At 48.9% G+C, this 27,920-nt stretch overlaps 1 protein-coding gene and 1 long non-coding RNA gene across 5 annotated transcripts in view; one reads left to right on the top strand and one right to left on the bottom strand.

Moving 5' to 3' along the window:
• BMP1 (bone morphogenetic protein 1) overlaps positions 1–27,920 on the bottom strand; it is a 57,955-nt gene that overhangs the window by 670 nt on the left and 29,365 nt on the right. For 2 of the 4 annotated variants that reach the window (XM_060178807.1, XM_016190821.2), the window contains 10 exons: positions 19,447–19,549; positions 17,570–17,686; positions 16,811–17,287; positions 14,343–14,468; positions 13,536–13,696; positions 12,264–12,444; positions 8,677–8,802; positions 4,549–4,676; positions 3,668–3,881; positions 1,638–1,888 (listed from right to left, as the gene is read on the bottom strand). In XM_060178807.1, the coding sequence (XP_060034790.1) occupies positions 1,638–1,888; positions 3,668–3,881; positions 4,549–4,676; positions 8,677–8,802; positions 12,264–12,444; positions 13,536–13,696; positions 14,343–14,468; positions 16,811–17,287; positions 17,570–17,686; positions 19,447–19,549 (1,884 nt within the window). Of the gene's footprint in view, positions 1–1,637; positions 1,889–3,667; positions 3,882–4,548; positions 4,677–8,676; positions 8,803–9,070; positions 9,431–12,263; positions 12,445–13,535; positions 13,697–14,342; positions 14,469–16,810; positions 17,288–17,569; positions 17,687–19,446; positions 19,550–27,920 lie in introns of those variants that run through there. The other 2 variants (XM_007529127.3, XM_060178808.1) reach the window with 2 other exon arrangements.
• On the top strand, positions 1,201–27,073 carry LOC132534628 (uncharacterized). The gene is made up of 2 exons (XR_009546353.1): positions 1,201–1,379; positions 26,692–27,073. It is a non-coding gene; the product is annotated as an uncharacterized LOC132534628 (long non-coding RNA).

Here is a 27,920-nt window from a genome sequence, read left to right as displayed (position 1 = left end):
TGGCAGGGAACAGAGGCATGCATGAGGCTGATGGCTTGAGGATGAGGCCAAAGCTTTCCCTCCTTAAGACCCTTGACTTGCAGATAATCTCTGCCTCCCCCCCCCCCCCACAGCAAGAGGAAGACTTTTGCTTGGGGGGGCATCTAATGGGAGAACACAGGTTTGGAGGAACTGGTTTCAAGTTCAGAGTCAGAAGTTCATTCTAAAGCTTGCAGGACCAAAGGCTTTCTGCTCCCCAAGTCTGGAGTGGGAAGACAAGTCAGAGGATGGCTGGAGGGGGTTTGCAAGGGGAGCAGATCCTCCCAGTGGCTGCCCTCTCCCTAGGTCCCCCAGACCTGGGCCTGGCTGTTCCCTCACTGCCCTCCTGACTTTAGTCTTAGTGAGCTCCAAAGTCACAGCAAAGGACAGAGGGATGGTGGGAGAAAGAGCCACATACATGTTCCAACAAGCCCACCCCTCACCTCTGTGTGTGCAGAGTGACAGTGCCTGTAGATGCCCCTGCCCTCAGGTCACAGAAGGAGCTTTTCTGAGAACCTTGAGGACGTGTGTAGCCATCAGTCCTGGAAGCCCTGATTGGACTAGACTCTTTCCCCAGGACTGGCTTCAGCCTTGTGAAAGTGACTGCAGAGTCACCTAGGGACACCTGATTTGGAGAGTGACTCATCGGAATGCGTTATACTGAGTGAGTTATAACAGACAAAGTGTGTGTGTGTGTGTGTGTGTGTGTGTGTGTGTGTGTGTGTGTGTGTGTGTGCGCGCGCTCTGTGCCCAGGGGATTCCAGAGCAGCTGAGGCAGGCAGGCAAGGGGGCTTCCCTCCATCCAACATCTCCATCCTGCCAGTCCTTGCCTTTAACAAAGGCCTAAATCACTACCACCACTCCCCCACCCCACCCCCCAACACCCTGCAGAAGATCTGGCCAACACTGGGGCCAGCAGCTGCTATGGCTTCAGGAAAGTTTAACCCTGAGACCAGGGACAGGGAGGTCACAGGAAGGGGTGTGGGGGATGGGGAGGGGAAGACTGTGTTCTCTGAAGGACAAAAGAATGAACAAAACAAGTCAAATCACAGGCTCTGACTGGGAGGAAAATCAATCCACCTTAGCATTTTTCCTGTAGCCCCAGTTAAAACCTCTTCCTGCCAATGTTTGCCCACGGCCTCTGAAAGTGCTGTTTCAGGGACCAAGAAGCACTGCTCAGCGTCTGCTGGGATGGCAGCAACAGCAAAGGCTTCAGGACAAGCTGGCCTCTCACCAAGAAGGGAAACTGGCAGTGGAGTAGATGAGAGAGTGTTTATGGATGGCTCAGCCAGAATGAATAGCTAACGTGATTGGTGAGGATCCTCTGTCCCTGGCTCTTGTCCATCCTCTGTCCCCAACTGGTAAGCTATCTTGGGGCAAGGGAAGGGGGAGGGGCAGGAGCACCACCTTCCTTTTTGTGGGTTCAACAGAACTGGTGGGCTTGGGTAGGGACAAGGTATGTCCTAGAGGCTTCTGGAACCTTTGTGTGGCCCCAAAGGACTGGGCTTTGTGGGTGGGGAGGACCCAGGTGGGGTGGAGCTGAGACTAGCCACCCACCAGAGGCACCAGGCTGGTGCTGGGCCCTGCACTGGGCTGGAAGGGGGTTGGGGGAAGCTCACCCCTGAGCCACAGTAGCGTCCCAGCCTGGGGGCTGTGCTGTCATAGCCATCGAAGAGCTCCATATAGTCATAGCCACAGTCTGTCTCCTCCTCTACCTCGAAGGTCTGGAATATGAGCTCCACGCCGTAGCCCTCTTCTGCCACGATGACCCACTCGCAGTCCACACCTCCGGGGTAGTTATTGTCACCAAATTGAGCATGGGAGTAAAGGTCTTTGGTTTTCACCTCTGCCCGCACCTGGCCTCCGCACTCTGGGGGGATGACAAGACAGGGGCCACCACTCCCTGAGCAGGGCTTCACGCTAGGCACTGTGCCTTCCTCCCACAGCTAACCCTCCTAGCCAGGCCAGGCCCCAATCCATCAAGAGGAAGTACTGGGGAAGGGCTCCATGGCCTATGGTAAGAGGGTTTGGATCTGGCCTAGGACTTAACCCAGAATAAATGTTCTGTGGCTCTGCCTCTGCCTCTGGACAGATGCTAACAGATGCCTGGGGAGGTACCTGTGGGGCAGGCAGTCATGGAGGCCCTGGGGAGGCCAGCTTGTGGAAAGGAGACATTGCTAATTTACACCAGCAGATGCCTGTCAGGAAAGAATGCAGCTCTGGCATTGCCAGATCTTCCATTCTTCAGAGAGAAGACATACATCTGGATGTGATATGAAAACTCCTGAGTTTGTAAAATGTTGGCTCAGTTTTTTTTTTTTTTACAAAACATTCTGTGGGCCAAACATAGCAGGTCCAAGGGCCAGATGGAGTTCTGGGCTTCCAGTGTTTGACCCCAGGCTAGGAGGGGCCAGTGAGCACGGGCGGCCACCCTGCTCTCCACACCTGGCTTCCGGCTTGGACACCTGGTACTCACACTCCGAAGCAAGATGGGTAATGAGCAGGTGGAGCAGGGCTTGGGTCAGGGTCCTGTCTAAAAGGGGTGCAGGGAAACTGTGGACCCCCACTTTTGGGGACTCTCCAGCAGGTGGCTGAATGCCTGAGAGGAGCCTGGGAGCCCTCATCTGACCCCTTGGTCTGGCATGCAAGGCCTCCCATGACTGGGCCTTTCCCTGTGGCCACACAGCTCTCACATCACACTGTACGCCCATGGCCACAGCCAAGTGCAATGACATGCTGGTACACACCCAGAGTTGTCCTGGGGTCAGGGCTGGGTTGAACACTTCCCCAGCTGGAAAGGGGAGGTGTTACCGTGCTTTGTCTGGTGCTGAAGGGACCTACACAAACCTGATCCCATGCCTGGACTAAGTTCCCGGGATAGAGGCTCAAGCCAAATTCATCTCTGAGTCTCTGTGCCCCTCTGTCTCTGCATCTCCTTGCCTAGAGCTAGAGCTCAGGGAACACTTATTGAACAGGCACATGCACACAGTAAGCCCCTCCAGGGCTGTGATGTTTGCTTTGTTCGTTTTTGTTGCCTGCACCTAGAATGTTGCCTCACACATGTCAGGTCTGGATAAATGTGTGTAGGGCATGTGTGTAAGCCTCTGGTTCTGAGCTCCAGCTTTATGTAGAGTGGTACTCTGCTCTACCTCCCTTTCAATCTATCTGTCTGTCTGTTTGTTTGTTTATCAGAGCACAGATGATGTGGTGGCTTGAACCTAAGATTTCAGAGCCTCAGGCATGAAAGTTTTTTGCATGACTATTAGGTCATCCCCCCACCCCCATGTCTATCTCTCTAAAAAGAAAGAAACTGGGTAGGGAGTTGGCTCAGTGGTAATACAGAGTCACAAGACTCTGGGTTCAATCTCTAGCACTGAATAAAAAATGTATAATGGATAGTGAAATTGGGGGGGTGGCATGTGGGTGGGCTGCTGCTCAGGCAAGTGTCTTACCACTGGGACGTGCACAGCCCCCCCCAACACCCCCATCTGACTGTCCTGTTCTTCATCATTGTCTGGACTAGCTGTACCTGCACAAGCTCTCAGTTACCCCCTGCTAGGACCCAGGGCCAGACTTTGAGACCAGGTGAGTGTTAGGGGTGCCTCCAGAACAGAGGGCATGGTCCAGGGTTCTGGTCTGTGGGCCTTACCTGTGGAGTGGGATGCCTGAAAGCCCTTCCTCTGAACGGAGTTGTCTGAGTAGAAGCGCAGGAACATGCGGCTGCCTGTGGCCAGGACAGGCTCGGGTTTCTTGCTTCCACAGAAGCGGCCCAGCACAGGAGCCTTGGCATCACGCCCATCGTACACCTCCAGGTGGTCGTAGGTGCACTCTGGCTGGGCCTCAATGTCCATCTCCATGAAGGTCTGGGGGGCACAGCGGGGAAAGCAGGAGGAGGACAGGAAGAGTGAGCAATAGATGACCCCAAACCTAGGTCTCTGGACCACAGACTGAAGATACTGGGGGTGGGTGTAGGGTCAGTAATCCAGGACTGGGGGTGACAGCAGGTCCAGGAAAGAACCTCTGTCCAGACCAGAACTGAGATTTTTTTTTTTTTTTTGCCTCCAGGGTTATTGCTTCAGTGCCTGCATAAGAGTCTACTGCTCCTGGAAGCTATTTTTCCCTTTTGTTGCCCTCGTTGTTTATCGTTGTTGTTGTTGTTATTATTATTGTTGTCATTGTTATTGCTGTTGTTGGATAGGACAGAAAGAAATCAAGAGAGGAGGGGAAGACAGAGAGGGGGAGAGAAAGATAGACACCTGCAGACCTGATTTACCATTTGTGAGGCAACCCCCCTGCAGGTGGGGAGTTGGGGGCTTGAACTAGGATTGTTAGACTGGTCTTTGCATCATGTGCACTTAACCCACTGTGCTATTGCCCGCCCCCGCCCCCCCCCCCCCCGAACTGAAATTTTATAGGGACGGCAGCCCTGTAGGGTTAGCCAGATCAGGTAGATAAAGGTAAATAGGTGGTGGACAGATGGCATGGAAGAGGGGCCAGGTGCTCATGTGGGTTGGGGACTGGATATCTTACCAGCTTGACCCGGTGCCCAGGGGTGCTAGAGATAGCCCAGGTACACTCCTTCTTGCTGGGGTATTTGTCAGGCCAGTTGGGGCTGGTAATGGTACCGCTGGTTGATGTCACCTTGTGGTCACAGCCAGCTATAACAAAAGTGAGTGAGGGGCAGAAGTCAGTAGGGACCCCAATACCCCCTTACGAAGAAAGAATGCACTTCCCTCCTGCTGCCCTCTTTTCTTCTTCCTCATGATCCCCACTTACAAACTGGATGAAGGCAACCTGTCTGGTTGGTACCTCAAGCAGGGGGAAATCTAGCTGCTTGCATCCGAAGTACTCCTCTAGGTTCCTCTTTTGGGGGCCATGTGGCCATATCACCTCTGGCTTCCCTGGTGCTATTGCCCTCTGCTCTCTGGCCATGTCTCCACACTTGAGAAGACTTTGGCATTTGACTCATTTCTCTCCACTCCACTCCTGCCACAAGCCAGGTGACTGAAGCAGACAGACAGTCCACCCAGCAGGCTGGCCTCTCTGCTTATCAAACATCTCAGTCCTGTTAAGTAATGCATCAGCCTATCTGTGGCACCTCCATTTCTACTGCTGAGCTCAGACTCTTGTTTTCTATTTAATGCTTCCACAACTTTAATGGCTCTGGGGCCTCACACAATGTCTGATTCCACTGTTTCCAGGCCAACTTTTTTTTTTTTTTTAATGTTTCTGAGAAAAAGAGAATCAGAGAGAGTCATACCACAATACTGCTTCACCATCTATGACACTTCCCCCAGTGACATGGTATTCCCATGTGGTACTAGGCTTTGCATACAGAAACACATGCACTTTACCAGGTGAGCTAGTCTTTGGTTTCTCATCTTTAGTGAGACCTCCATGGCCTCCCAGTATTCTCTCTAGAGTTGACTTCACTTGGTCCCCTGTCCAGCAAAGCTGTATGACTAATCACCTAGACTGTTCATCCCATGCACCATCTTGGACAACCCCATTCACAGTCCTAAGCTGCAATGGGGCCCACAGACTAGACTCTCTTGACATTGACCCTTTGCCAGTTCCATCTTTCACCTCCTCAGCAACTACTACAAACTTTTATCCCTCTTCTTAACTCCTAGAACCTTCTTCCCAGGAGACTACCTTACTGTTTACCTCTGAGAGACTCAGGGCCCTCACGTATGGATGACTCCAACTTCCAACCCTGCTTACCAACTCACCCTCTTCCTCCTTGACCTTCCCTCCTTGCCTCAACTTAGGGAATGTCAAGTGTCACAGCAGAGATGGATTGTCTCCCATGAGCTGGTGCTAGAGGATACTTGAGATTTGGTGTCAGGGAAGCACAAGGACATGTGGATGCTTGTGCCACAAATCATCCACTTCACTCAGTCTCCTAGCTCTGCCAGTCAGTGAACCTTCCTAAACTCTGACCATCCTAAAACATCACTCTCTTGCGACCCTATAATTCTCTCTAGCTACTATCCATTCTCATTTTCTTTTCTACTAACCTTCCAGAAAACTCATTATCACCTCACTACTTATGACTCTTTAGTTCTCTGCCTTCTTGCTCTGAAAAGTGTGGCCTCACAAACCTGAATCTAAACATGCATTATTATGATTATCAAGCTTTAGACAGACAGAGAGAGAGAGAGAGAGAGAGAGAGAGAGAGAGGCAGAAAACAGCATCATCAAGTTCAAACCTGGGTCATGGACATGGCAAAGCAGGACACTATCCAAGTGAATTGTTTCATTATTATTAGTAGTAGTATTTACTGTCACCCAATCTGACAGACCCCACCAAGGAATCATGATGCTGGAGCACTGCTGGGTCTAGAGAAGAGACGGGGTGGGTAAGGACTCAACCTTGCCTACAGTCAGGGGTTTGCACCATGTGTGCTCAGTAGTGGGGGTCAGGGTTGGGGCCAGGGATGCAGTTGCTCTTAGATCAGCAGTTTCTGGCTCTCTACAATTGATATGTGAGCTGCCCCCCTGCAATGTGTCCACACTCCTGCCTCCCCCACTTGTGCACATGCCCTCTTGTGCTCCTTGCACATCTGCAGTCTCCCTGTGAGCAGGGCTTCTCTCATGAATCGCCTACAGAACTTTGCATCCACCCCTGCAGGGGTTCTGGAAACAGCACAGAGCTGTGAAGAGCCTAACACTTAAAGAACCTGAGGGCTTCTAAGTGAGTCAGAGCTGCGTGTGGGCCTCCTTCCTAAGAAGACCAAACACTCTCCCAGCTAGCTTGTTGATGTTGCTGCTGAGAGTCCTTAGCTAAGCCCTCATTCTCTATTTCTGTCTTTCTCTCTCTCTTTTTTTTATTTTATTTTTACTGCAAGGGATTTGCTGGGCTTCGTGCCTGTGTAATTTCACAGCTCCCAGTGGATTTATTCATTCTCTCTCTCTCTCTCTCTCTCTCCTTCCAGATAGAGGGTGAGAGACAGAGAAAGGAGACAGCGCAATATGGCTCCATCACTCACAAAGTTCCTCCATTTGCACAGTGCTCCCATATGTTGGAACCCAGATCCTTGTACATGATACACAGACTGCAGATATGCAAGGAGCACAAGGGGGCATGTGCACAAGTCGAGGAGGCAGGAGTGTGGACATATTGGTGGGGGGGGGGGCAGCTCACACATCAATTGTAGAGAGCCAGTACACAGTACACAGTACTGGGGTGAGTTATTTTCCCAGCCCTAAATCCTCTTTTCCAAAGACAGCCCAGCACCAAAGCACTTCAGACAACATCAGAATGAAGTCACTTGTGGTTCACTGTTGTGGGTCTGTAAGAGTCAGGGATTCTGTAACTGAGGATGCTAGGGTGACCAGGCTGTGAGATCACTGTAGAAGCTGTAATTCTGCTATTTTGGTCTGTAGTCTATATGTCTATTGTCAGTCTCTCATCTTACTATGTGGAGGAGAGAGAACTTGGTCAGGAAATGTACTAAGTGCTCAAAGCAAGGTCCTCAAAGCTGAGCACCTTGTAAAGCAGGTATACTTTTACCATGTCAGGGAGAGGAAACTGGAGCTCAGAGAGGTGATGTGACTCCCCCAACACCACTCAGATGATCACCACAGAGGTGATTTTGTGGCACTGCTGGGGTCTTATGTCCCCACCAAGCCAGGGACATAGTAAGTGAAGGAGTTGGAGTGGGCCAGTACTGCCTTGTATCCAAGAGCTATTCTGAGACATCAGTGATGACGTGAGAGTTGGCTTCTAGCATCTACAGGGCTTGAGCACCAAGAGCACCAAGGGTGTCTCTAGGATTGCAAAGGGTGACCGGTGACAATGATTATACACAATTGTGGTTGTGCCTACTAAGAGCCAGGCACTGCTTGAGGCACTTCCCAGGCACCAAATCTCTATAGTGACACACCCATCTATAAGTTGCACAGGAAGAAACTGAGGCATAGAGAAGAAGTCAGTGGTTCAAGGACCCACAGCTCCCTATGTAGTCCTGGCAGCTAACTAGAGTCTGTTGTTGGCCCCTGTCCCATCCTCTCTGCCTGAAGGAGCTCTTCATGGAGAGAAAGACAGTGTGTGTAGGTGTGTGTATATGTGGGGGGAATGACACAACAGGTGGCTCACCTGGTAGAGCACACATGTTACCATGCATAAGGACCCAGGTTCAAGCCCTGCACCCTCAAATGGGAGTTCCTGCTGTGCTGTAGGTTTCTCTCCTTCTCTCTGTCACCCTCTCACACTCCCTGTCTCTCACCCTCTATCAAAAAGGAAAATAAATGTCTGTGAGGAAAGGTGGTGAAGCTGTGTAGGCACAGTGACTGATAGCCCTGCTGGTAAAGAAACAAACAAAGGAAGCAGAGAAAGACCTGGACAAGGACTTTAATAAGCACCAAAACTTAAACATAGATCCCAAAGAGCAGTGAGAGTGTCTCCTTGCCCAGTGTGAGCAACGGAGACCAGAAGTGCACTGGCTTGGAGTTTAAGGTGAGTAGGGGCTCTCATGACCAGCTGTGATACCTAAGAGGGGACTTCAGAGGTCACAAAGCTCCTTGAGTCTGAACCTTGGCCCACAAAGGTGGCACCTGACATGCTGTTACCTGTCTCTGGATCCGGCCACCTTGGGCAATGCCCAGCAGGCTGTGGGCTGCCTCTGGCAGTGCTGGTCCCTGCATTGCCCTTACCTTCCTTGCAGTCATGTTTGTTGTCATGGAGGACAAAGCCGCTGCGGCACTGACACTCGTAGCTGCCAAACGTGTTGACGCAGTCCTGCTGACAGCCGCCATTGTCCTTGGAACACTCGTCCTTGTCTGAAAGGGAGCAAGCAAAGGCTAAAGGCGGGGATCCTGAGGAGTGGGAGCCTGCCTGGGTGGGGGGATCAGGAGGCCAAGGTGCTGAGGGGGTCCCGGTTACTGTGTCAAGTGGAGCCAGCCAAGTGGCACCCAACTCCAGCATGAGAAAATAGAGTTGGGTGAAGGGTGGGCTGGGGTCTGGAGCTGACAGCACAGGCACCCTTCACCATTACCTGCTTACTGGACAGATGGACATGTAGAAAAACAGACACATGGACAAGCAGACTGCAAGAGAAAGGAGCAGGACGCAGGGGTCCCTCTTTTACTTCACAATAGGAAATGTCACAGACACCATCAATGTGGGAGGGGGAAGGGTGGGGACAGTGCCCTGTCCACAGGAGGGGGGACAGGGCAGGAGAGCACCAGTTCTGTCCGGCCGGAAGGAGGGAGGCCGGAATGGCAGAGAGGAGGTGGGGGGGTGGGCGGGTGCCAGAGCCCCCATCCCATTCTGTCCAAGGTGAGGTTCCTGAGTAACAAGGGTCCGGGAGGCCCAGCAGGCCTCACTGGGGGGTCCGGTTTCTTTTCTGCACTCGGAATTTGGGCTGGTGGGGGCGTCCCCGAGGGGGCTGCAGAGCTGGCTTCTTTTCTGAAACGAGAGAAAGAAGGAGAAGAGGGACCGAGGGGTGGGGGTGGGGGGCAGGGCCAGGGGGAGAGCAGTGAAAACAAGCCCGAGGGGGGACCTCAGAGGCCTAGCCATGGGGTGGGGTGGGAGGACAGCAGGGGCACTCATGCAGGACAGCCATGTCTGCAGCCAGGTCATAGAGGGCAGCAGGTGGAAGGAGGCACAGCAATGGGAGGGGGTAGGGGAGGGGGCCTTGTGGGGGAATCTCAGGCAGAGGGGAGCAGTCCATGGAAAGGGTGGGCCTCTGGGAGACCCTGCTCTCCCATTCAGGCTGAGAGTGAGATACAGATGTGTGCTCATAAACAGGGCCTCTTGTGGGTATGCTGTTGTCCCAATAAGGCTGCACAGGCTCTGGCACCAGGTACACACAGATGCCCCCTTATACACATACAAACATGACGGACATACAGTGTCACAACCGTCATCATGTGACACACCAAGATTTTTCATACCTGAGTAGCATGAGGAAGGTGTATAAGCACAAACACACAGCAAGTTACACGTGGGGGCACTGAGGCACTATCACAATGACACAATGACCATCAATTGGGACAACGACAATGACACACACAGAGACCAAGACTCCACAGCAGACTTCTGACTCAATGTGTACAGAAACATGCATGGACACACGGAGAGATGCTGGTCACAGGCTCATGCGTGTCACTCTCTATGATATCCAGTCTGCCCATGGTTACTTGGAGGATTGTTTACATAAAGGCAGGTGTCAGAAGGGATGTGAGTGGAATGGACACCCAGTGTTCTGGAGAGGAAGCTTCAGGTGGAAAGAGAAGTGTTGCCACTTGAGTGACCTGTGTGGTCTGAGTGGCTGACTTCCAGAAAGTCTTATTTCTCCAGTTCATCTACAGGTGGGCACTGGAACCCAGTGGAACCCAGGCTTGGGGCCCACTGGAACCCAGGCTCCTTCTCAGTTAGAGATGTTGAACAGGGAAGTTATGGAGGCTACCTTTTCACTAGCTCTGGAGGCAAGTGAGGGTGAGGGCACTCTATCACCAGTCGTGGAGATCCTTTGGATAACCTGATGGTGACAATGCTGGGAGTGTCAGGGACTGAGCAGACTTTGCTGAAATGCTTGAGCCCCTGCCTCCCTTGTAGTTGGACCCCAAAGCTTAGCACAGTGTATGGCATATATTCAGGGCCAAAGAAACCCTTGACAGTGGGTGAGTATGTGTGTGGGACCTGGGTAGCTGGATGAGTGAGGGAAGTGAGCAGTGAAGAAGGCCCACTATAGCATTCCAGGGTGGGGTGGGAATGAGCAGGCCCCTGAGAGTCGAGCAGGAAACTTTAGAAAGGACAGGAGTGGGGTGTGGACATGGGCACAGGAGAGGGCACTCACCCTCCAGTGCCAAATGCCCCAGAGGGGTCAGACTGAAGGTCTTCAGTTGCTTTCTTCTCCTTCTTGGCTTACAGTCTCCTCGCTGGGTGTCTCAAATGTCCAATTAGCCCCTCCTGGGGGGCCAGAGCCAGATGCCCTATACCCTGAGGGCTGAACCACCAGCGGGCTAGCTCTTCTGCAGGTTTCTTATGCAACAGGCAATGCACACATGTGTGTATATATGTGTATGTGTGTGTGTGTGTGTGCAGGGGTATACATGTGTGTGTCTCCCTATGCAAGGCTGTAAGTAGAGTTGTCATGTGTAATCCTTAGTAGAGAGCCTGGGATCAGGGTCTGAAAGATGGTGTCAGGCTCCAGGAATGGAGCAACAGAAGGGCTTGAAGAGACAGAGTAAGCAGGTAATGGTTTCCCAGGGCCCAGCCCAGCCCTGAGTTGGTGTCCATCTTCTTGGCCCTCAGAGAACTCCTCATTGGAGATCCAGGTAGGTGTGGGAAGGACTGGCATTACAGGGGGTCTCAGCGAGCAATGGGGCAGGGGCTGTGGACACTTGAAGCTGAGCAGGGTGGCTGCAGTGCCAAGCAGGGAACCAGTACACGGGGTGCATGGCATCCAGGAGGGGCAGGCAGGGGTGCAGGTGGGCTACACGGCAGGGCTGGGGCATGGGGGGACTAGAGGATGCAGGCCCCTGGGTGAGGGAGGAGAGAAGGAAGACAGCATGGACTCGGCCAGGGGCTGTCTACCTTCCTGCTGTCACATGCCGGCCCGCCAGACATGCTGGGATGAGGGTCCCTGGGCCACCTTGCACCTGCCCCACCCCTGCAAAACCACTGTTTCAGCCAGACCGCAGCCTCCCTGGATCTCCTGTCCTGCCCTACACAGCTGAATTCCAGGTCTCACTGACTCTGGATACAGGACTGAAAGGTCAACAGGCTCTGGGGACACCTGGAGCTCTAGCTCTGAGGCTGGGCAGGGCGTCAGAGGGTGCCACTCCCAGTCTTACATTGGGCACCTGGGAGTATACCTGAGCCCCTGTTTTCAGGCAGGGGTAGTGGGTTGACTTTGATGCTCAAGTAGGGAGAATACTTGTCTCTGAGACACCTGCATGAACTTGGCTTTGTGGAGGTCGTCACCTCCCTGCATTGTCCAACTTAAACTCCCCACCTCAGTGGGTAACCCCACTCACTCTCTGTTCCCAGGACCAGCCCTCTCTCAGGCCTTGGATATCTGGAATGTTCTCTCCTCTCATTTCTACACCTGCCAGGCCTCAGGCTGCCCCTCACAGAGCTATGATGGCTTAGGAATAAGGGGACTCAGGCTCAGGGAAGCAGCCTGGTTGGGGAGCAGGAGCTCAAGTCTGCCTGCCTGGAACCAAGGACAGCTGGGGGGGAGCAGGGGTGCAGTGGCAGGAGGAGGGGAGCCAGGGCTGGGGGCTGGGGATACCTGAGAAGAAGTGGGCCTTGAAGCCCTTTTTGGAGACGGTGTTGTCAGATTTAAACTCCACACGCATGTTGTTGTACTGGGAGGTGATGACTTCAGGCTTCTCGGAGCCACAGAACTTGCCATGCAGCTTGGAGTCGGCCGTAAGTCCACTGCGCACCTCCACGAAGTCATACTTGCACACCTGCAGAGCAGCCAGGGCAGCATGACTATAGATCTTCCTCCTCCAGGAAGCCTCCCCTGACCACTCCCACCTAGTGAGACTCTGGGTCTGCAAGCTGTTTCACCTCTGATGGTTGAGGACCAGCTTTACCAAACCTAACAACTACATAAGTCCTACCCTGCTTCAGGGAATCCTCTTGATTCCCCATACAAGCCACCACCAGCTCCCCAAATCTATGTCCTTCATTCTAATATGTCCTCAGTCTTTAAGGTCTTCCTCAAGCCTCCCAGCTCCCCAAATCCAGAGTCCCCTTTCCTCCTCTATATTCCAAGGCTACTTCTTTCTTTTTTAATTTTTTTAATTTTTAGTTGCTGGGGCTTCACCACTCCAGGCCAATGTTTTCAGATAGAAAGAGAGACACCACAGTCCTGGAGCTTCTCCCCGGGGCCATAGTATTCCCATGTGGTGTATGGGAGGCTCAGACCTGAGTGGAGGGCATGGCAGAGCATCTGTCCTACTTCCCATCCTTCCTTGCTTTCTTTTTTCCCCCTCTCTATTTATCTATCTATTTTTATAAATATATATTTTAATATTTATTTATTTATTTATTTGTTGCCCTTGTTTTATTGTTGTAATTATTGGTATCATTGTTGTTGGATAGGACAGAGAGAAATCGATAGAGAAGGGGAAACAGAGAGGAGGAGAGAAAGATAGAAACCTGCAGACCTGCTTCACCACTTGTGAAGCAACTCCCCTGCAGGTGGGGAGCTGGGGGTTCAAACTGGGATCCTTACACCGGTCCTTGATCTTTGTGTGACCTGTGCTTAACTCGCTGTGCTACCGCCCAACTCTCTTTTTCTTTCCTCCCTCCCTCCCTTCCTTCCTTCCTTTCTCTCTTACCAGAGCAGTGCTCAGCTCTGGTTTATAGTGATACAGGTGATTGAACCTGGGACTTCAGAGCCTCAGGCATGACAGTCTCTTTGCATAACCACTATGCCATCTACCCCTGCACCCCCAGACCATTTCTTTCAAGAGGGAAGGGAGCAGGCAAAGGGTCACCACCTCTCACAACCTTCCTGTGGCCCCACATGGCAGGCAAGGCGGGCACTCACGTCATTGCCTTCGGTCTCAAAGAAGTCAAACTGCAGGGAGATGCGGTACTGAGTAGGGGCCACCAGCTGCCAGATGCAGTTTTTGTTGGGGGGGTACTCCTTGGGCCAGCCAGGGCTAGTGATGGAGCCATTGAGCTTGGTAAGAAAACCACCGCAGGCAGCTGGGGAAAAAAGGAAGGTAGGCAGGAGACTGGGCATGGGTGAACTTATGAGAGGGTGTTGGAGGCTGAGCCCAGGGCCTAGTCTTTCGGGGAGGAAGGGAAGGAGGTAGAGTGAGAGACAGGTCTCTGTAGGACCTGTCAGGGGGATGAGTCGTGAGTGTGGCCACTTGCTGTCTACTCTGTGAAAGTGACCAGGGCCTCTGCAGAGAGGGGGTGGGCACAGGAGCTTAGGGACCCCAGGGTGGTGGACGGCCCAGCTGAGAGGCAGCTCAGGAGGCGAGAGAAACCATACAACCAAAAGCTCAGGCTGAGCTGGAGCTGGGGAGCCAGGCGACTGCCACCAGCAGGTCAGGAACAGGTACAGCAAGAGGCTGATTCTCAGCGTCTCTCCAAGATCTTGAGAAATCACTTAGATGGTCAAGATAAGTGTCAGAAGGGGAAATGAAAAAATAATTTCCAGCAAGCATCACATCTGCTCACAGAGAGGCCTGGGGAAACTGCACCATGAAAGCATCCCCTGTCCATGAGCAGTGGAGAAGGTACTGGAAACCCTAGTTCTTCCAGAAAGGGGTCTGTCAAGGACATAAGAGATCCTAGCTGAGGGGCAGGAGACAGGGAGGGTCCCAGCGGCATGGGTGGCACTCACCCTCACATCGGCGTTTGTCAGGGGCCAGCTCATAGCCGGGGTCACAGCTGCACTTGTAGCTGCCCAGGGTGTTGAGGCAGCGCTGCTCGCAGCCCCCACGGTTGGGCCGGGAACACTCGTCCACCTCTGCCAGAAGAGGGAAGAATGGGAGGATGGAAGGATGGAAAGATGGAAGGAAGGAAGGAAGGAAGGAAGGAAGGAAGGAAGGAAGGAAGGAAGGAGAAGGTGACTCCCAGGCTGGGGCCAGGTTCCTTCCTCCTGCCCTCTTCTTGGGAGGTCCCATCCAGAGTCCCTTAGGCTTCCTGTGATCACCTAAGCCCCATTCAAGAACAGGGGGTCAGCTGTGGGCCTCCCTGTGCCCCAACCCTGCAAGGCTGCTCAGCATGCTATTCAGTCCCTGGGGGAGATGTGAGAGCCTCAAAAGGATGAAGGGAGGCAGTGCAACCGGGGAGAGGGCTTAACTGAGAAAGCACTGGACATACATGGCTGAGGTTCCAGGTTCAATTCCCAGTGCCACATGTAGTAGAGTGATACTCTAGCTTGTCTCTCTCTTCTCATGTGAATCTCTCTCTCTTTCTGCCTCTCAAATATAATAAATACATCTCCAAAGGGACGGCAGAGATGGAGGCCTTCCTTCTGACCATACTTCAGGATTGATCCCCGCCACTGACTGGTGCCTCTCACAAGAGATCCCTGGCCAAGTGCTGCTCTTTCAGTTCTTCCACTGGGAAGCCTGTGATGGGGACACTGTAACTATCCTCACTTAACAGGAGTGCCTGGCCCCAGGACACTTACACAAGCCCAGCTGCCCTGCTTCTTCCCTGAGCTTCTCTGCCCCTAGGGCCCATCCACCTCTCTTCTGCACAGAATTTCAGACTTTTAGGCAACTCTCAAGTCATTATTTCAGTTCATAATTGGACTTTTTGTGAAGTCTGTCCTTCAGTCAAAGAGGTATGCAGATTTTCAGTAAGGTTGACCCTTCTTCCCTCTCCCTCCCTCCATCCTAGCCTCCCTCCCTCTCTCCCTTCCTTCCTTTTCTCCTTTCTTCCCTTTCCCCTTTCTTCCTCCCTTTTTTCCTTCCTTCCTTCTTTTCCTTCCTTCCCTTTCCCCTTTCTTCCTCCCTCCCTTCCTTCCTTCCTTGACAGAGGGGTAGAGAGGTAGAAAGAAAGAGAGACCACAGCAACAAAGCTTCCTATTTTAATGCAGTGGAGGCTGGACTTGAACCTTGGGTTGCTCATATGGCAAAGAAGTGCACTATTTTGAAAAGTGAGCTATTTTGCTAGCCCAGGGGTGGCATTTTTCTCCTCATATCAGAAGTTCAAGAGCAGGGTGCTAGGTTCTACACATCCCTCTTAGAATCTCTTTGCTGAATAAAGTCATCCCAGTACTATGCAGAATAGCTAAGGCCCATTGGTAAGTGAGGATAGAAAGGGTATAGTGTAGACCCACAATGGAATACTACTCTGCCTTAAAAAAGAATGGGAAGACATTTTGCCATATGTGACAGCATGGATGAATTGCAGGGACATGAAGTTAAGTGAATTCTGCTAGTCACAGAAAGATAAATATTGCATGGTTTCATTTACATGAGACAATTACACTGCCAAATTCATGGAAATAAAGAGTAGAGGGAGAGGGGGAGTTTCTCAGCAGAGGGCATAAGGACTGAGTCTAGTGAGAGGAACAGCTATAGAGACCTGCCATTCCACAGGAATGCAAAGGATGGTTCACATGTGTGTCTCTACCACAGTAAAACTCACAGTGTGGTCCAGGAGACAGCACAGTGGATCAAGTGTTGGGCCCTTAAGCAGGAGGTCTTGGGTTTGATACAAAGCATAATTACTAGTGTGAAGTAAAGTTCTCTTTCTCTCTCCCTGTCTCTATCATTAATAAATAAAATCTTTTTTTTAATTTTAAAAAAATATATCTTTATTTTTTATTAATTTATTTATTGGACAGAGACAGCCAGGAATCGAGAGGGAAGGGGTTGGTACAGTGAGAGAGACAAACAACTGCAGCTCTGCTTCATGACTCACAAAACTTTCCCTCTACAGGTGGGGGCCAGGGGCTTGAACTCAGGTCCTTGAGCATTATGACATGTGTGCTCAACCAGCTGAGACACCACCTGGCCCCCAATAAATAAAGTCTTAAAAAAAAAAACTGGGACCAGGCAGTGGTATACCCAGTTGAATGTACATGTTACAATGCATAAGGACCCAGGTTCAAGCCCCTAGTTCCCACCTACAGGGGCCAGGGGGAGGGGGGAAGCTTCAGAAATGGTGAAGCAGTGCTGCAGATGTCTCTCTCCCTCTTGTATACTTTCTCTCTCTCCTTCTGTGTCTCCACCTTCCCTCTCAATTTATCTAAGAAATAATAAATAAATAAATAAGATATTAATTAAAATCCTATAAAAATGTACAAAGTGAAAGGGAGGCTTGAGGGAGTAGGTTTGGTCCTAGGAGAGGCACCTTTGAAAAAGTTGACAGCGAAGCCGGCTTTGTTGATGGACCCATCAGATACGAACTTGAGCCAAAGGCGGCTGGAAGTGCTCTTGATGTCATCGGGCTTCTCATAGCCACAGTAGCGCCCAATGAGGGTGCTGCTCTCACTATGCCCATCTCGCACCTCCAGGTAGTCATAGGCACAGCTGTCATGGCGCTCAATCTGGTGGCGGGGGGCAGGGGGTCCTCTATCAGTGGGGAGTTGGCTGGGGGACCCAAGCCTCAGGAGTCCACAGGCAGGTGGGCTGTCCTGGGGAAACCAGGATGCTGGGATGTGGGACATGGGGACTTGACCTACTTCGAAGGACTGGAAGGTGAGGCCTACGTGGAAGCCCTCAGACACCTGGATCCGCCAGATGCAAACTTTGCTGGGCCTGTAGTCATCTGGGTAATTGGGTGACTGGATGTGGCCGTTGTCCTTCTTCACATCTCCCCCGCAGATGGCTTGGGGGGCACAGAGTGAGGTGGGAAGAGGGGGAGAGGGTTCAGAATAGTCTAGCTGCTCCAGATGCCCCCTCCTTTCTTTTTCCAGCTCTCCCTGTGTCCCCCCAGCTTCTCAGTGCCCCCCAGTTCCTGTGTCCCTCAGTTTCTCAGTGCTTCCAGTTTCTCACTGCCCCCCTCACATAGATCCTGTGTCCCCCACCCTTGTTAATTTCCCTAGAATCTTTTTCTCTCTCTCCCCAAGAGCCCTCAGTCTTGCCCCAAATCCATTCCCTCCCCCAGTACCTTCATAAACTGCAAAGAAGCCCTTCCCAACCCAGTTGCTGCTGCTGCGAAACTCTACCCAGAGGCGACTGTCCGTGGAGATGATGGGCTCCGGGAGTTTGCCCCCGCAGAAGCGGCCTGCAGTGTGGACAGAGGGGCAGTGAGGTCCCCATGGAGTCCCTCCCCACTCCTTACATCAGGGCTTTTCCCCACACCACCCCCACCAGGAAGCTGGGAACCCAGTCCTGGTCTGTACTTAGCACATGTTCCTGACACCATGTAGCCTCTGGCCACCTGACTACAGTCCAAGGCCAGTCCAGCTTGACCTTGAAGAGCCAAAGATAAGTCCAGAGGCCCTCATGCACTTGTGGGACAGGATGTGAGTTTGTTTCTGGGAGGAAACAGGATCCTCGGCATCAACAACTGTGCATGTATTTGATTTCCTTTTTGGTTTTTTAAAAGTACATTAACATCATCACTTACCTGTTCTTAACTTGGTCTCCCCACAAAGAAGTAGCCATCAAGAACAAATATGTGGCTGGGTGGTGACACACAGAATTGAGTGCAGCCCATGTGCAAAGACCCAGGTTCAAACTCCCAGTCCTCACCTGGGGCAGGGGGAGAGCTTCACAAGTTGTGAAGCAGGTCTGCAGTTATCTCTCTTTCTCTCTCCCTCTCTACCTCCCCCTCCCCTCTCAATTTCTCTCTTTCTTACCAAATAATTTTTAAATATATTTTTATTTATTATTGGATAGAGACAGAGAGAAAGGGAGAGGGGAGAGGCAGATAGAGAGACACCTGCAGATCTGCTTCACCACTCATGAAGCTTTTCCCCTGCAGATGGGGACCAGGGGCTTGAACCTGCATCCTCTCACATTGTAATATATGCACTTAACCAGGTGTGCCACCGCCTGACCCCTTCAAATAATTTTTAAAGGAAAAAAAATGGCCACCAGGAGCAATGGATTTGTCATGTAGATACTCAATCCCAATGGTAACTCTGGTGGCAAAAAAAAAAGGGGGGGCTTCATTGGTATATTACATGTTTCCACTGGGTCAAATGCACAGGATCTCAAATCCCAGGATCGGTGGTCTGGATCAGAACATGTTTCCTTTAAAACCCAGCACAAGGAGAATCCACATAAGCGGATGCGTCTAGCCATCTGTGAAATTCCATATAGTCCACTATCAGCTAAAGATGATTTATGTGTTCCTAAGGCTTGGTGTTTCCCAACTTCCAGCAAAGGACAGAGGGTGCTGACCTAGGAATGTGAGTTATGAGAAGGAAGCTGCAATCTTGGAAATGCTCAGTTGTCTGCAGGGCAAAGTGTTGTAATGACAAGCTGTCTGAGGTGACTAACACAAAGTATCTGACTATCAGAAACTAGAGGGGGAAATGTGATGCTTAGCAAGACTGTGTCAGCCTGCTTCAGGCACAGGCTGAGAAGGACAGAGCCTTCAACTGACTGAGTAGCCCTGAGTCACTTGGGATCATCCGCAGATGAGAGAAGATTTCACATAGATGCAAACTCTCCTGGGACACCAGACTTTGCCTGGCTCTGCATCCACAGAGTGTGCAAGGAGAGAAAATAGAACCTCCCAAGTGGCCCCAATGCAGAAGAAAGCTCAGAGCTGTGGAATCAATTTGCTTGCCTTTCTCACTTATCTGATTCGCCCTAATAGCCACCCTCTGTGTGTCAGGAAGGGGTGGTTAGGCCTTCACTGAGGACCCTAAGGTCCAGCTTTGGGAAAGAATATGCCCATGACTACTGAGTTATGAGACAGTCTCCCCCCTCTCCCGTATGTGTTTTCCAGGAAGGATGGACAAAGAGATGAGAAGTTCCAGGGAGGGCAAGACAGGTCTCTGAGCAGAGGCTGGGGGTGGATTGGGCCCTTACCTCGGAGGGGCGCCTTCCTCCAGAAGCCATCTCGGACCTCCACGTAGTCATACCAGCACAAACGGCTGCGGTACAGATCCATGGACGTGAAGTTCAGAATGATCTGAAAAGATGGCACAAGAAGAGGGGAACTCAGTTCCCTGCCTAGGTTTAGCTTCTCTCTCCAGTCCCATGACCCCTGCACCTGTCTTGGGGAGCTCTGGATATAGAGAATCAATAATTCAGGGGATCCCAGGAGGGGATGACTCTGTAGTCACTATCAGGCCACCCCCATCAGCTGGGTCCCTAGTCAGGGAGTCTTGAGATTCCCACACAGGCATGATGGGCCTAAACCTCAAACAGATCCCCCTCTTCACTGTCACTGGTCATCTCCTTCAGGAACAACACAATAGACCCCTTTGTGAGCCCCCATAGGACTTTGCCCTCAATGTGGATCAACAATGGTAGAGAATGTTCCATCCTCTGAAGGGAGGCTCTATCTACCACCTGAAAAAGATGGGTCCTGAAATTGGGGCAGCTTGGAATGTTCCTACTCTGACCACAGAATGTGAGCTCAGATCTATAGGGATGCAGAGATCACATAGGCTCCTGTGCTGAATATGGGCCCCAGATCATATCAAATTGCTAGGGTTTACAGTCAACAATATTTATATACCTTTCCCATCTTTGGGTGCTACTCTCTTCCCTGATCCAGTTTTCTAGCCCTTTTTCCAGCCATGACATCATCTCCCCAGACAATAATTGGATCCTCCTGCATATCAGAGGTCAGGCTCAGGAAAAAACTAGTATAGTCATGGGTCCTTTGTAATATGACTTAAGATAGGCCTACTAGCTATCTTTAAAATGGAGACCCCGGATTCGACTTCCGGGGGCGGAGCTACGAGCAGCAGATCGCTTTCTCTCCTCTCCTCTCCTCTCCCGGATCAACTAGGAATACCAAAGGAGACCACCCGGACCGAAACAAGACAGGACTAGAATGACCACAGAAACCCAGTAAATCACCCGTGAGTACAAACACGCGTGGCTGGTGACAGAGAGGAGAGAGGGGCCTAAGGAGAGACTAAGTGACTGCTAACAGTTCAACAGTTTGTCAGTGGAGACACCACCTCCAGTCTGCTCCACCAACAAGGGGACAGCTGAAGGGAGGAAAAGACTCCCCAGAGACTCACCAAGTGCAACTCTGAGTCTCCCTTGCTACTACCCTCAGAATCTGGAGCAGCAACAGGGAGGGACACCAGGGTACACCAGGGTACAGAGATCTAACCGGGAAATTCAGGAGAAGACCCATACCTCGGTGGCATAGCTGAGGGGCTGTGAAAGTCTCTTTGCATAACCACTGGATTATCTCTGCCACACCCTGCTTTATCTCTTGGTCAGGAGTCAGTTATTAAGCTAAGAAGCCTATTGACAGTTTAAAAGCCCTCAGGCTCCCATAGCCTACAGGGAAGAAAAAAAAAAGAGGCTTTTACACCACTGAGCTCCAACTCAGGGATTGAAAAAACTGTTAACTTATATAAAATGGTTAAAACAACAAGAAAAAATAATGGAGACTCAAACCAGGACAAGAGTCCAGCTAAAAGTCCTCCAGAGAGTGAAGCACAAAACAACGAGTTCAACATCCAAACATTAGCTAAGGAAATAATAACAGGAGTGAGTAAAGAATTTGAAAAAAATTGTAATCAGAAATGCAGGAACAACAAATGAGAATATGGAAGAAAATTCTAATTATCTCATGGTTATTAGAGAGCTGAAAGCTGAAATCGCTGAGCTAAGAAGGCAACTAGCTGAACAAGCTAAAACAGTATCAGAGCAGGGCAACAAAATAGATGAACTCCAGAAAGCAGTAGAGGGCAGAGAGAATAGAATCAATGAGGCTGAAGACAGAATTAGCAAGATTGAGGATGAATTAGAGACAACTAAAGAAGAAGTAAGAGATCTCAAAAAGAGATTAAGAGATGCTGAAAACAACAACAGAGTCCTATGGGATGACTTCAAAAGAAACAATATACGCATTATTGGCTTACCACAGGAAGAAAGAGAAGGGGAGGAAGAAAGCATTCTCCAGGCCATAATAGCTGAAAATTTCTCTAGTCTAGACAACACCAAAGACATAAAGATTCAAGAAGCCCAGAGGGTCCCAAACAGAATTAACCCAGACCTAAAGACACCAAGACATGTCATACTTAGATTGGAAAGGAATAAGGATAAAGAAAGGATCCTCAAGGCTGCAAGAGAAAAACAAAGAGTCACCTACAAAGGAAAACCCATAAGATTAGCAGCAGACTTCTCCATACAAACACTACAGGCCAGAAGAGAATGGCAAGATATCTATCAAGTGCTCAATGAGAAAGGCTTTCAGCCAAGAATACTATATCCTGCTAGATTGTCATTCAGACTAGATGGAAGCATCAAAACCTTCTCAGACAAGCAACAGTTGAAGGAAGCAACCATCACCAAGCCTGCCCTGAAAGAAGTTCTGAAAGGTCTCCTACAAACAACCAGACCACCACAAATAGGACATATATCAAAACACTCTAAAACTCTACAAGAATGGCGTTAAAATATCTTCAATCTTTGATATCAATAAATGTCAATGGCCTGAATTCACCTATCAAAAGACACAGAGTAGGAAGATGGATCAGAAAACACAACCCAACAATATGTTGTCTATAGGAAACTCACCTAACGCAACAAGAGAAACACAGACTTAAAGTGAAAGGATGGAAAACCATCATTCAAGCCAATGGCCCACAAAAAAGGGCAGGAACAGCTATTCTCATATCTGACATGATAGACTTTAAAATAGATAAGATTAAAAAAGATAGGAATGGACACTACTTAATGCTCAGAGGATCAGTCAATCAAGAGGACTTAACAATTATTAATATCTATGCACCCAATGAGAAGCCATCTAAATACATCAAACTTCTACTGAAAGAGCTACAGCAATATATTAACAGTAACACAATCATAGTAGGGGACTTCAACACCCCACTATCTCAACTTGACAGATCATCCAGGCAGAAAATCAGTAAAGACATAAGGGAGCTAAATGAAGAGATAGATAAACTAGAACTATTGGACATTTTCAGAGTCATTCATCCCAAGAAACTGGAATACACATTTTACTCAAATCCACATGGATCATTCTCAAGGATAGACCATATGTTAGGCCACAAAGACAGCATCAGCCTATTCAAGAGCACTGAAATCATCCCAAGCATCTTCTCAGACCACAGTGGAATTAAACTAACACTTAACAATCAACAAAAGATTAGTAACAGTGCCAAAATGTGGAAGCTCAACAGTACACTTCTTAACAACTTCTGGGTCAAAGAGGAAATCAAGGAAGAAATCAAAATGTTTCGAGAGTTCAATGAAAATGAAGACACAAGCTATCAAAATATTTGGGACACAGCTAAAGCAGTCCTAAGAGGGAAGTTCATAGCTATACAAGCACACATCAGGAAACAAGAAAAGGCACAAATAAACAGCCTGATTGCACATCTTAAAGACCTAGAAGAAGAACAACAAAGGAATCCTAAAGCAACCAGAAGGACAGAAATTACTAAAGTTAGGGCAGAAATAAATAACATTGAGAATAGGAAAACCATACAAAAGATCAATGAAAGTAAATGTTGGTTCTTCGAAAGAGTAAACAAAATCGACAAACCTTTAGCCAGACTCACAAAACAAAAAAGGGAGAAGACCCAAATAAATCGGATAGTAAATGAAAGAGGAGAAATCACAACAGACACTGCAGAAATTCAACATATCACGTGAGGCTTCTATGAACAACTATATGCCACCAAGCTAGAGAACCTGGAAGAAATGAATGATTTCCTAGATACCTACCAACTTCCAAAACTAAGTAAAGAGGAAGTGGATAACATGAACAGGCCCATCACAGCTAATGAAATTGAAACAGTTATCAAAAATCTTCCCAAAAATAAAAGTCCTGGACCAGATGGTTTTACAAATGAATTCTACAAAACTTTCAAAGAAGAACTAATACCTCTACTTTTAAAAGTCTTCCAGAAGATTGAAGACACTGGAATACTCCCTGCCAGCTTCTATGAAGCCAACATCACCCTGATACCAAAAGCAGACAGGGACACAACCAAAAAAGAAAACTACAGACCAATATCTCTGATGAACATAGATGCGAAAATATTGAACAAAATTCTAGCCAACCGGATACAGCAGTATATCAAAAAAATTGTTCATCATGACCAAGTGGGGTTTATCCCAGGCATGCAAGGTTGGTTTAATATACGTAAATCAATCAATGTGATCCACCACATCAACAAAAGCAAGACCAAAAACCATATGGTCATATCAATAGACGCAGAGAAAGCCTTTGACAAAATACAACATCCCTTTATGATCAAAACACTACAAAAAATAGGAATAGATGGAAAATTCCTGAAGATAGTGGAGTCTATATATAGCAAACCTACAGCCAACATCATACTCAATGGTGAAAAACTGGAAGCATTTCCCCTCAGATCAGGTACTAGACAGGGCTGCCCACTATCACCATTACTATTCAACATAGTGTTGGAAGTTCTTGCCATAGCAATCAGGCAGGAGCAAGGAATTAAAGGCATACAGATTGGAAGAGAAGAAGTCAAACTCTCCTTATTTGCAGATGACATGATAGTATACATGGAAAAACCTAAGGAATCCAGCAAGAAGCTTTTGGAAATCATCAGGCAATACAGTAATGTGTCAGGCTATAAAATTAACATTCAAAAGTCAGTGGCATTCCTCTATGCAAACACTAAGTTAGAAGAAATTGAAATCCAGAAATCAGTTCCTTTTTCTATAGCAATAAAAACAATAAAATATCTAGGAATAAACCTAACCAAAGAAGTGAAAGACTTGTATACTGAAAATTATGAGTCACTACTCAAAGAAATTGAAAAAGACACAAAGAAGTGGAAAGATATTCCATGTTCATGGGTTGGAAGAATTAACATCATCAAAATGAATATATTACCCAGAGCCATCTACAAATTTAATGCTATCCCCATCAAGATCCCAAGCACATTTTTTAGGAGAATAGAAAAAATGCTACAAATGTTTATCTGGAACCAGAAAAGACCTAGAATTGCCAAAACAATCTTGAGAAAAAAGAACAGAACCGGAGGCATCACACTGCCAGATCTCAAACTGTATTATAGGGCCATTGTCATCAAAACTGCTTGGTACTGGAATATGAACAGACACACTGACCAGTGGAATAGAATTGAGAGCCCAGAAATGAGGCCCCACACCTATGGACATCTAATCTTTGACAAAGGGGCCCAGACTATTATATGGGGGAAGCAGAGTCTCTTCAACAAATGGTGTTGGAAACAATGGGTTGAAACATGCAGAAGAATGAAACTGAATCACTGTATTTCACCAAATACAAAAGTAAATTCCAAGTGGATCAAGGACTTGGATGTTAGACCAGAAACTATCAGATACTTAGAGGAAAATATTGGAAGAACTTTTTTCCGCATAAATTTTAAAGACATTTTCAATGAAACGAATCCAATTACAAGGAAGACTAAGGCAAGTATAAACCTATGGGACTACATCAAATTAAAAAGCTTCTTCACAGCAAAAGAAACCACTACCCAAATCAAGAGACCCCTCACAGAATGGGAGAAGATCTTTACATGCCATACATCAGATAAGAGTTTAATAACCAACATATATAAAGAGCTTACCAGACTCAACAACAAGACAACAAATAACCCCATCCAAAAATAGGGGGAGGACATGGACAGAATATTCACCACAGAAGAGATCCAAAAGGCCGAGAAACACATGAAAAAATGCTCCAAGTCTCTGATTGTCAGAGAAATGCAAATCAAGACAACAATGAGATATCACTTCACTCCTGTGAGAATGTCACACATCAGAAAAGGTAACGGCAGCAAATGCTGGAGAGGGTGTGGGGTCAAAGGAACCCTCCTGCACTGCTGGTGGGAATGTCAATTGGTCCAACCTCTGTGGAGAACAGTCTGGAGAACTCTCAGAAGGCTAGAAATGGACCTACCCTATGACTCTGCAATTCCCCTCCTGGGGATATATCCTAAGGAACCCAACACATCCATCCAAAAAGATCTGTGTACACATATGTTCTTGGCAGCACAATTTGTAATAGCCAAAACCTGGAAGCAACCCAGGTGTCCAACAACAGATGAGTGGCTGAGCAAGCTGTGGTATATATACACAATGGAATACTACTCAGCTGTAAAAAATGGTGACTTCACCGTTTTCAGCCGATCTTGGATGGACCTTGAAAAAATCATGTTGAGTGAAATAAGTCAGGAACAGAAGCATGAATACGGGATGATCTCACTCTCAGGCCGAAGTTGAAAAACAAGATTAGAAAAGAAAACACAAGTCGAACCTGAAATGGAATTGGAGTATTACACCAAAGTAAAAGACTCTGGGGTGGGTGGGTGGGTGGGGAGAATACAGGTCCATGAAAAATGATGAATGAAATAGTGGGGGTTGTATTGTTAAATGGGAATCTGGGGAATGTTATGCATGTAAAAAAAAAAAAAAGGAAGAAGAAGTAGAAACGCAAAGCATGAGTTTGGAGTATGGCACCAAAGTAAGAAAGCAGAAGTATACTAGAGTTTGCAGTGAGTACCTCCCTAATACTTCCTCTCCACTTTTCCAAGCTTTGGGTCCATGATTGCTCAACAATTTGTTTGGCTTTGTATGTTAACTCTCTTTTCAGTCACCAGGTTCCAGGTGTCATCAGGATGCCGGCCAGACTTCCCTGGATTGAAGACCCCACCAATATGTCCTGGAGCTCAGCTTCCCCAGAGACCCACCCTACTAGGGAAAGAGAGAGGCAGACTGGGAGTATGGACCGACCAGTCAACGCCCATGTTCAGCGGGGAAGCAATTACAGAAGCCAGACCTTCTACCTTCTGCAACCCACAATGACCCTGGGTCCATGCTCCCAGAGGGATAGAGAATGGGAAAGCTACCGGGGCAGGGGGTGGGATATGGAGATTGGGTGGTGGGAATTGTGTGGAGTTGTACCCCTCCTACCCTATGGTTTTGTTAATTAATCCTTTCTTAAATAAAAAAATTTAAAAAATAAAATAATAAAATAATAATAATAAAATAAAATAAAATGGAGATCCCAAGTCTTCATCTGCAATATTCCAGCCTTTAGGTTCATGATTAGTCAACAATTTGTATGGCTTTACATGTTAACTCTTTTTTCAGCCACCAGGTTCCAGAAGCTACCACGATGCCAACCAGACCTCACTGGGCAGACGACCCCACCAATGTGTCCTAGAGCCCCGCTTTCCCAGAACCCCGCTCTACTAGTCAAAGAGAAAGACAGGCTGGGAGTATGGATCAACCTGCCAATGCCCATGTTCAGCGAAGAAGCAGTTACAGAAGCCAGACCTTTCATCTTCTGCACCCCATAATGACCCTGGGTCCATACTCCCAGAGGGATAAAGAATAGGAAAGCTATCAGGGGAGGGGATGGGATAGGAAGTTCTGGTGGTGGGAATTGTGTGGAGTTGTACCCTCTTATCTTACAGTTTTGTCAGTGTTTCATTTTTATAAATAAAAATTAAAAAAAGAAAGAAAAATAAAAACAAGCACACAAACAAACAAAAACCCAGACTCAGAGATGCAAGAGCCTAGGTTGGAATCTCTGCATTTCCTGCTATGAGTTGTGGGATAAGACACCAACCTCTCTGAACCCCAGTTATGGCGTGCATAAAGTGAGGAAGCAGTCTCCCCTCCAAGCATAGCACTTCACAGGGACCGGAGGGAAACTGCTTCCTTAGTAGTTTCCAGAGTGAGCCTGAAGTTTGTTGTGGGTTCAGAATACAACAAGCAGGAAGGGAGCCAGAGAGAGGCTCACCATGCAACCAGAAGTGTATGCACTGGACACACCACAGCCCAAGGGACACCCCTGTTAGGTGCCTGCAGGGGTCCCTACTAGAGAAGGGAATGAAGGGGAGTTGGGGGGAGAGACCAGCCTTCCCTCTGGCTCTCTCATAGTGTCAGAAGCAGACAGAATGGAGGCCAGAAGGAAGAGGATCCAAGGCAGTGTTATCTGCTATCTACAAGTGCTCTCTCTGCCTGTTGCCAGTGCTATGAGCAGCCACGGAAAGGATTCAGGTTCATAGTCACAACAGCAGCAGCGGGCAGAAGCTCTGGTGATTTCAAGATCCCCCTAGCTGTCTTTCTCATGTCCTGGTCCCTCAGCTCCATGACCTCTTTCCCCAGGCTGTTAGCCCGATCTCGGCCATACAGAGCATGCCACACCCTAGGCTTTTCACATCCACACTCTCAAGTTCAAGAACCCACTCTCCACCTGCACGCACCAATCTTTCCTTGTTCATTCCTCTGATTTGCTGAGCCCAACCATCCTTCCAGTTCACTCTGACTTTTCCTCCCTAAGTTTAGTGCTGCCTTTCACTTCCATTCCTCAT

This window comes from Erinaceus europaeus, chromosome 19, assembly GCF_950295315.1.
Source record: "Erinaceus europaeus chromosome 19, mEriEur2.1, whole genome shotgun sequence".
NCBI classification, from domain to species: Eukaryota; Metazoa; Chordata; class Mammalia; order Eulipotyphla; family Erinaceidae; genus Erinaceus; species Erinaceus europaeus.
This window is presented reverse-complemented; position numbering and strand designations above follow the sequence as displayed.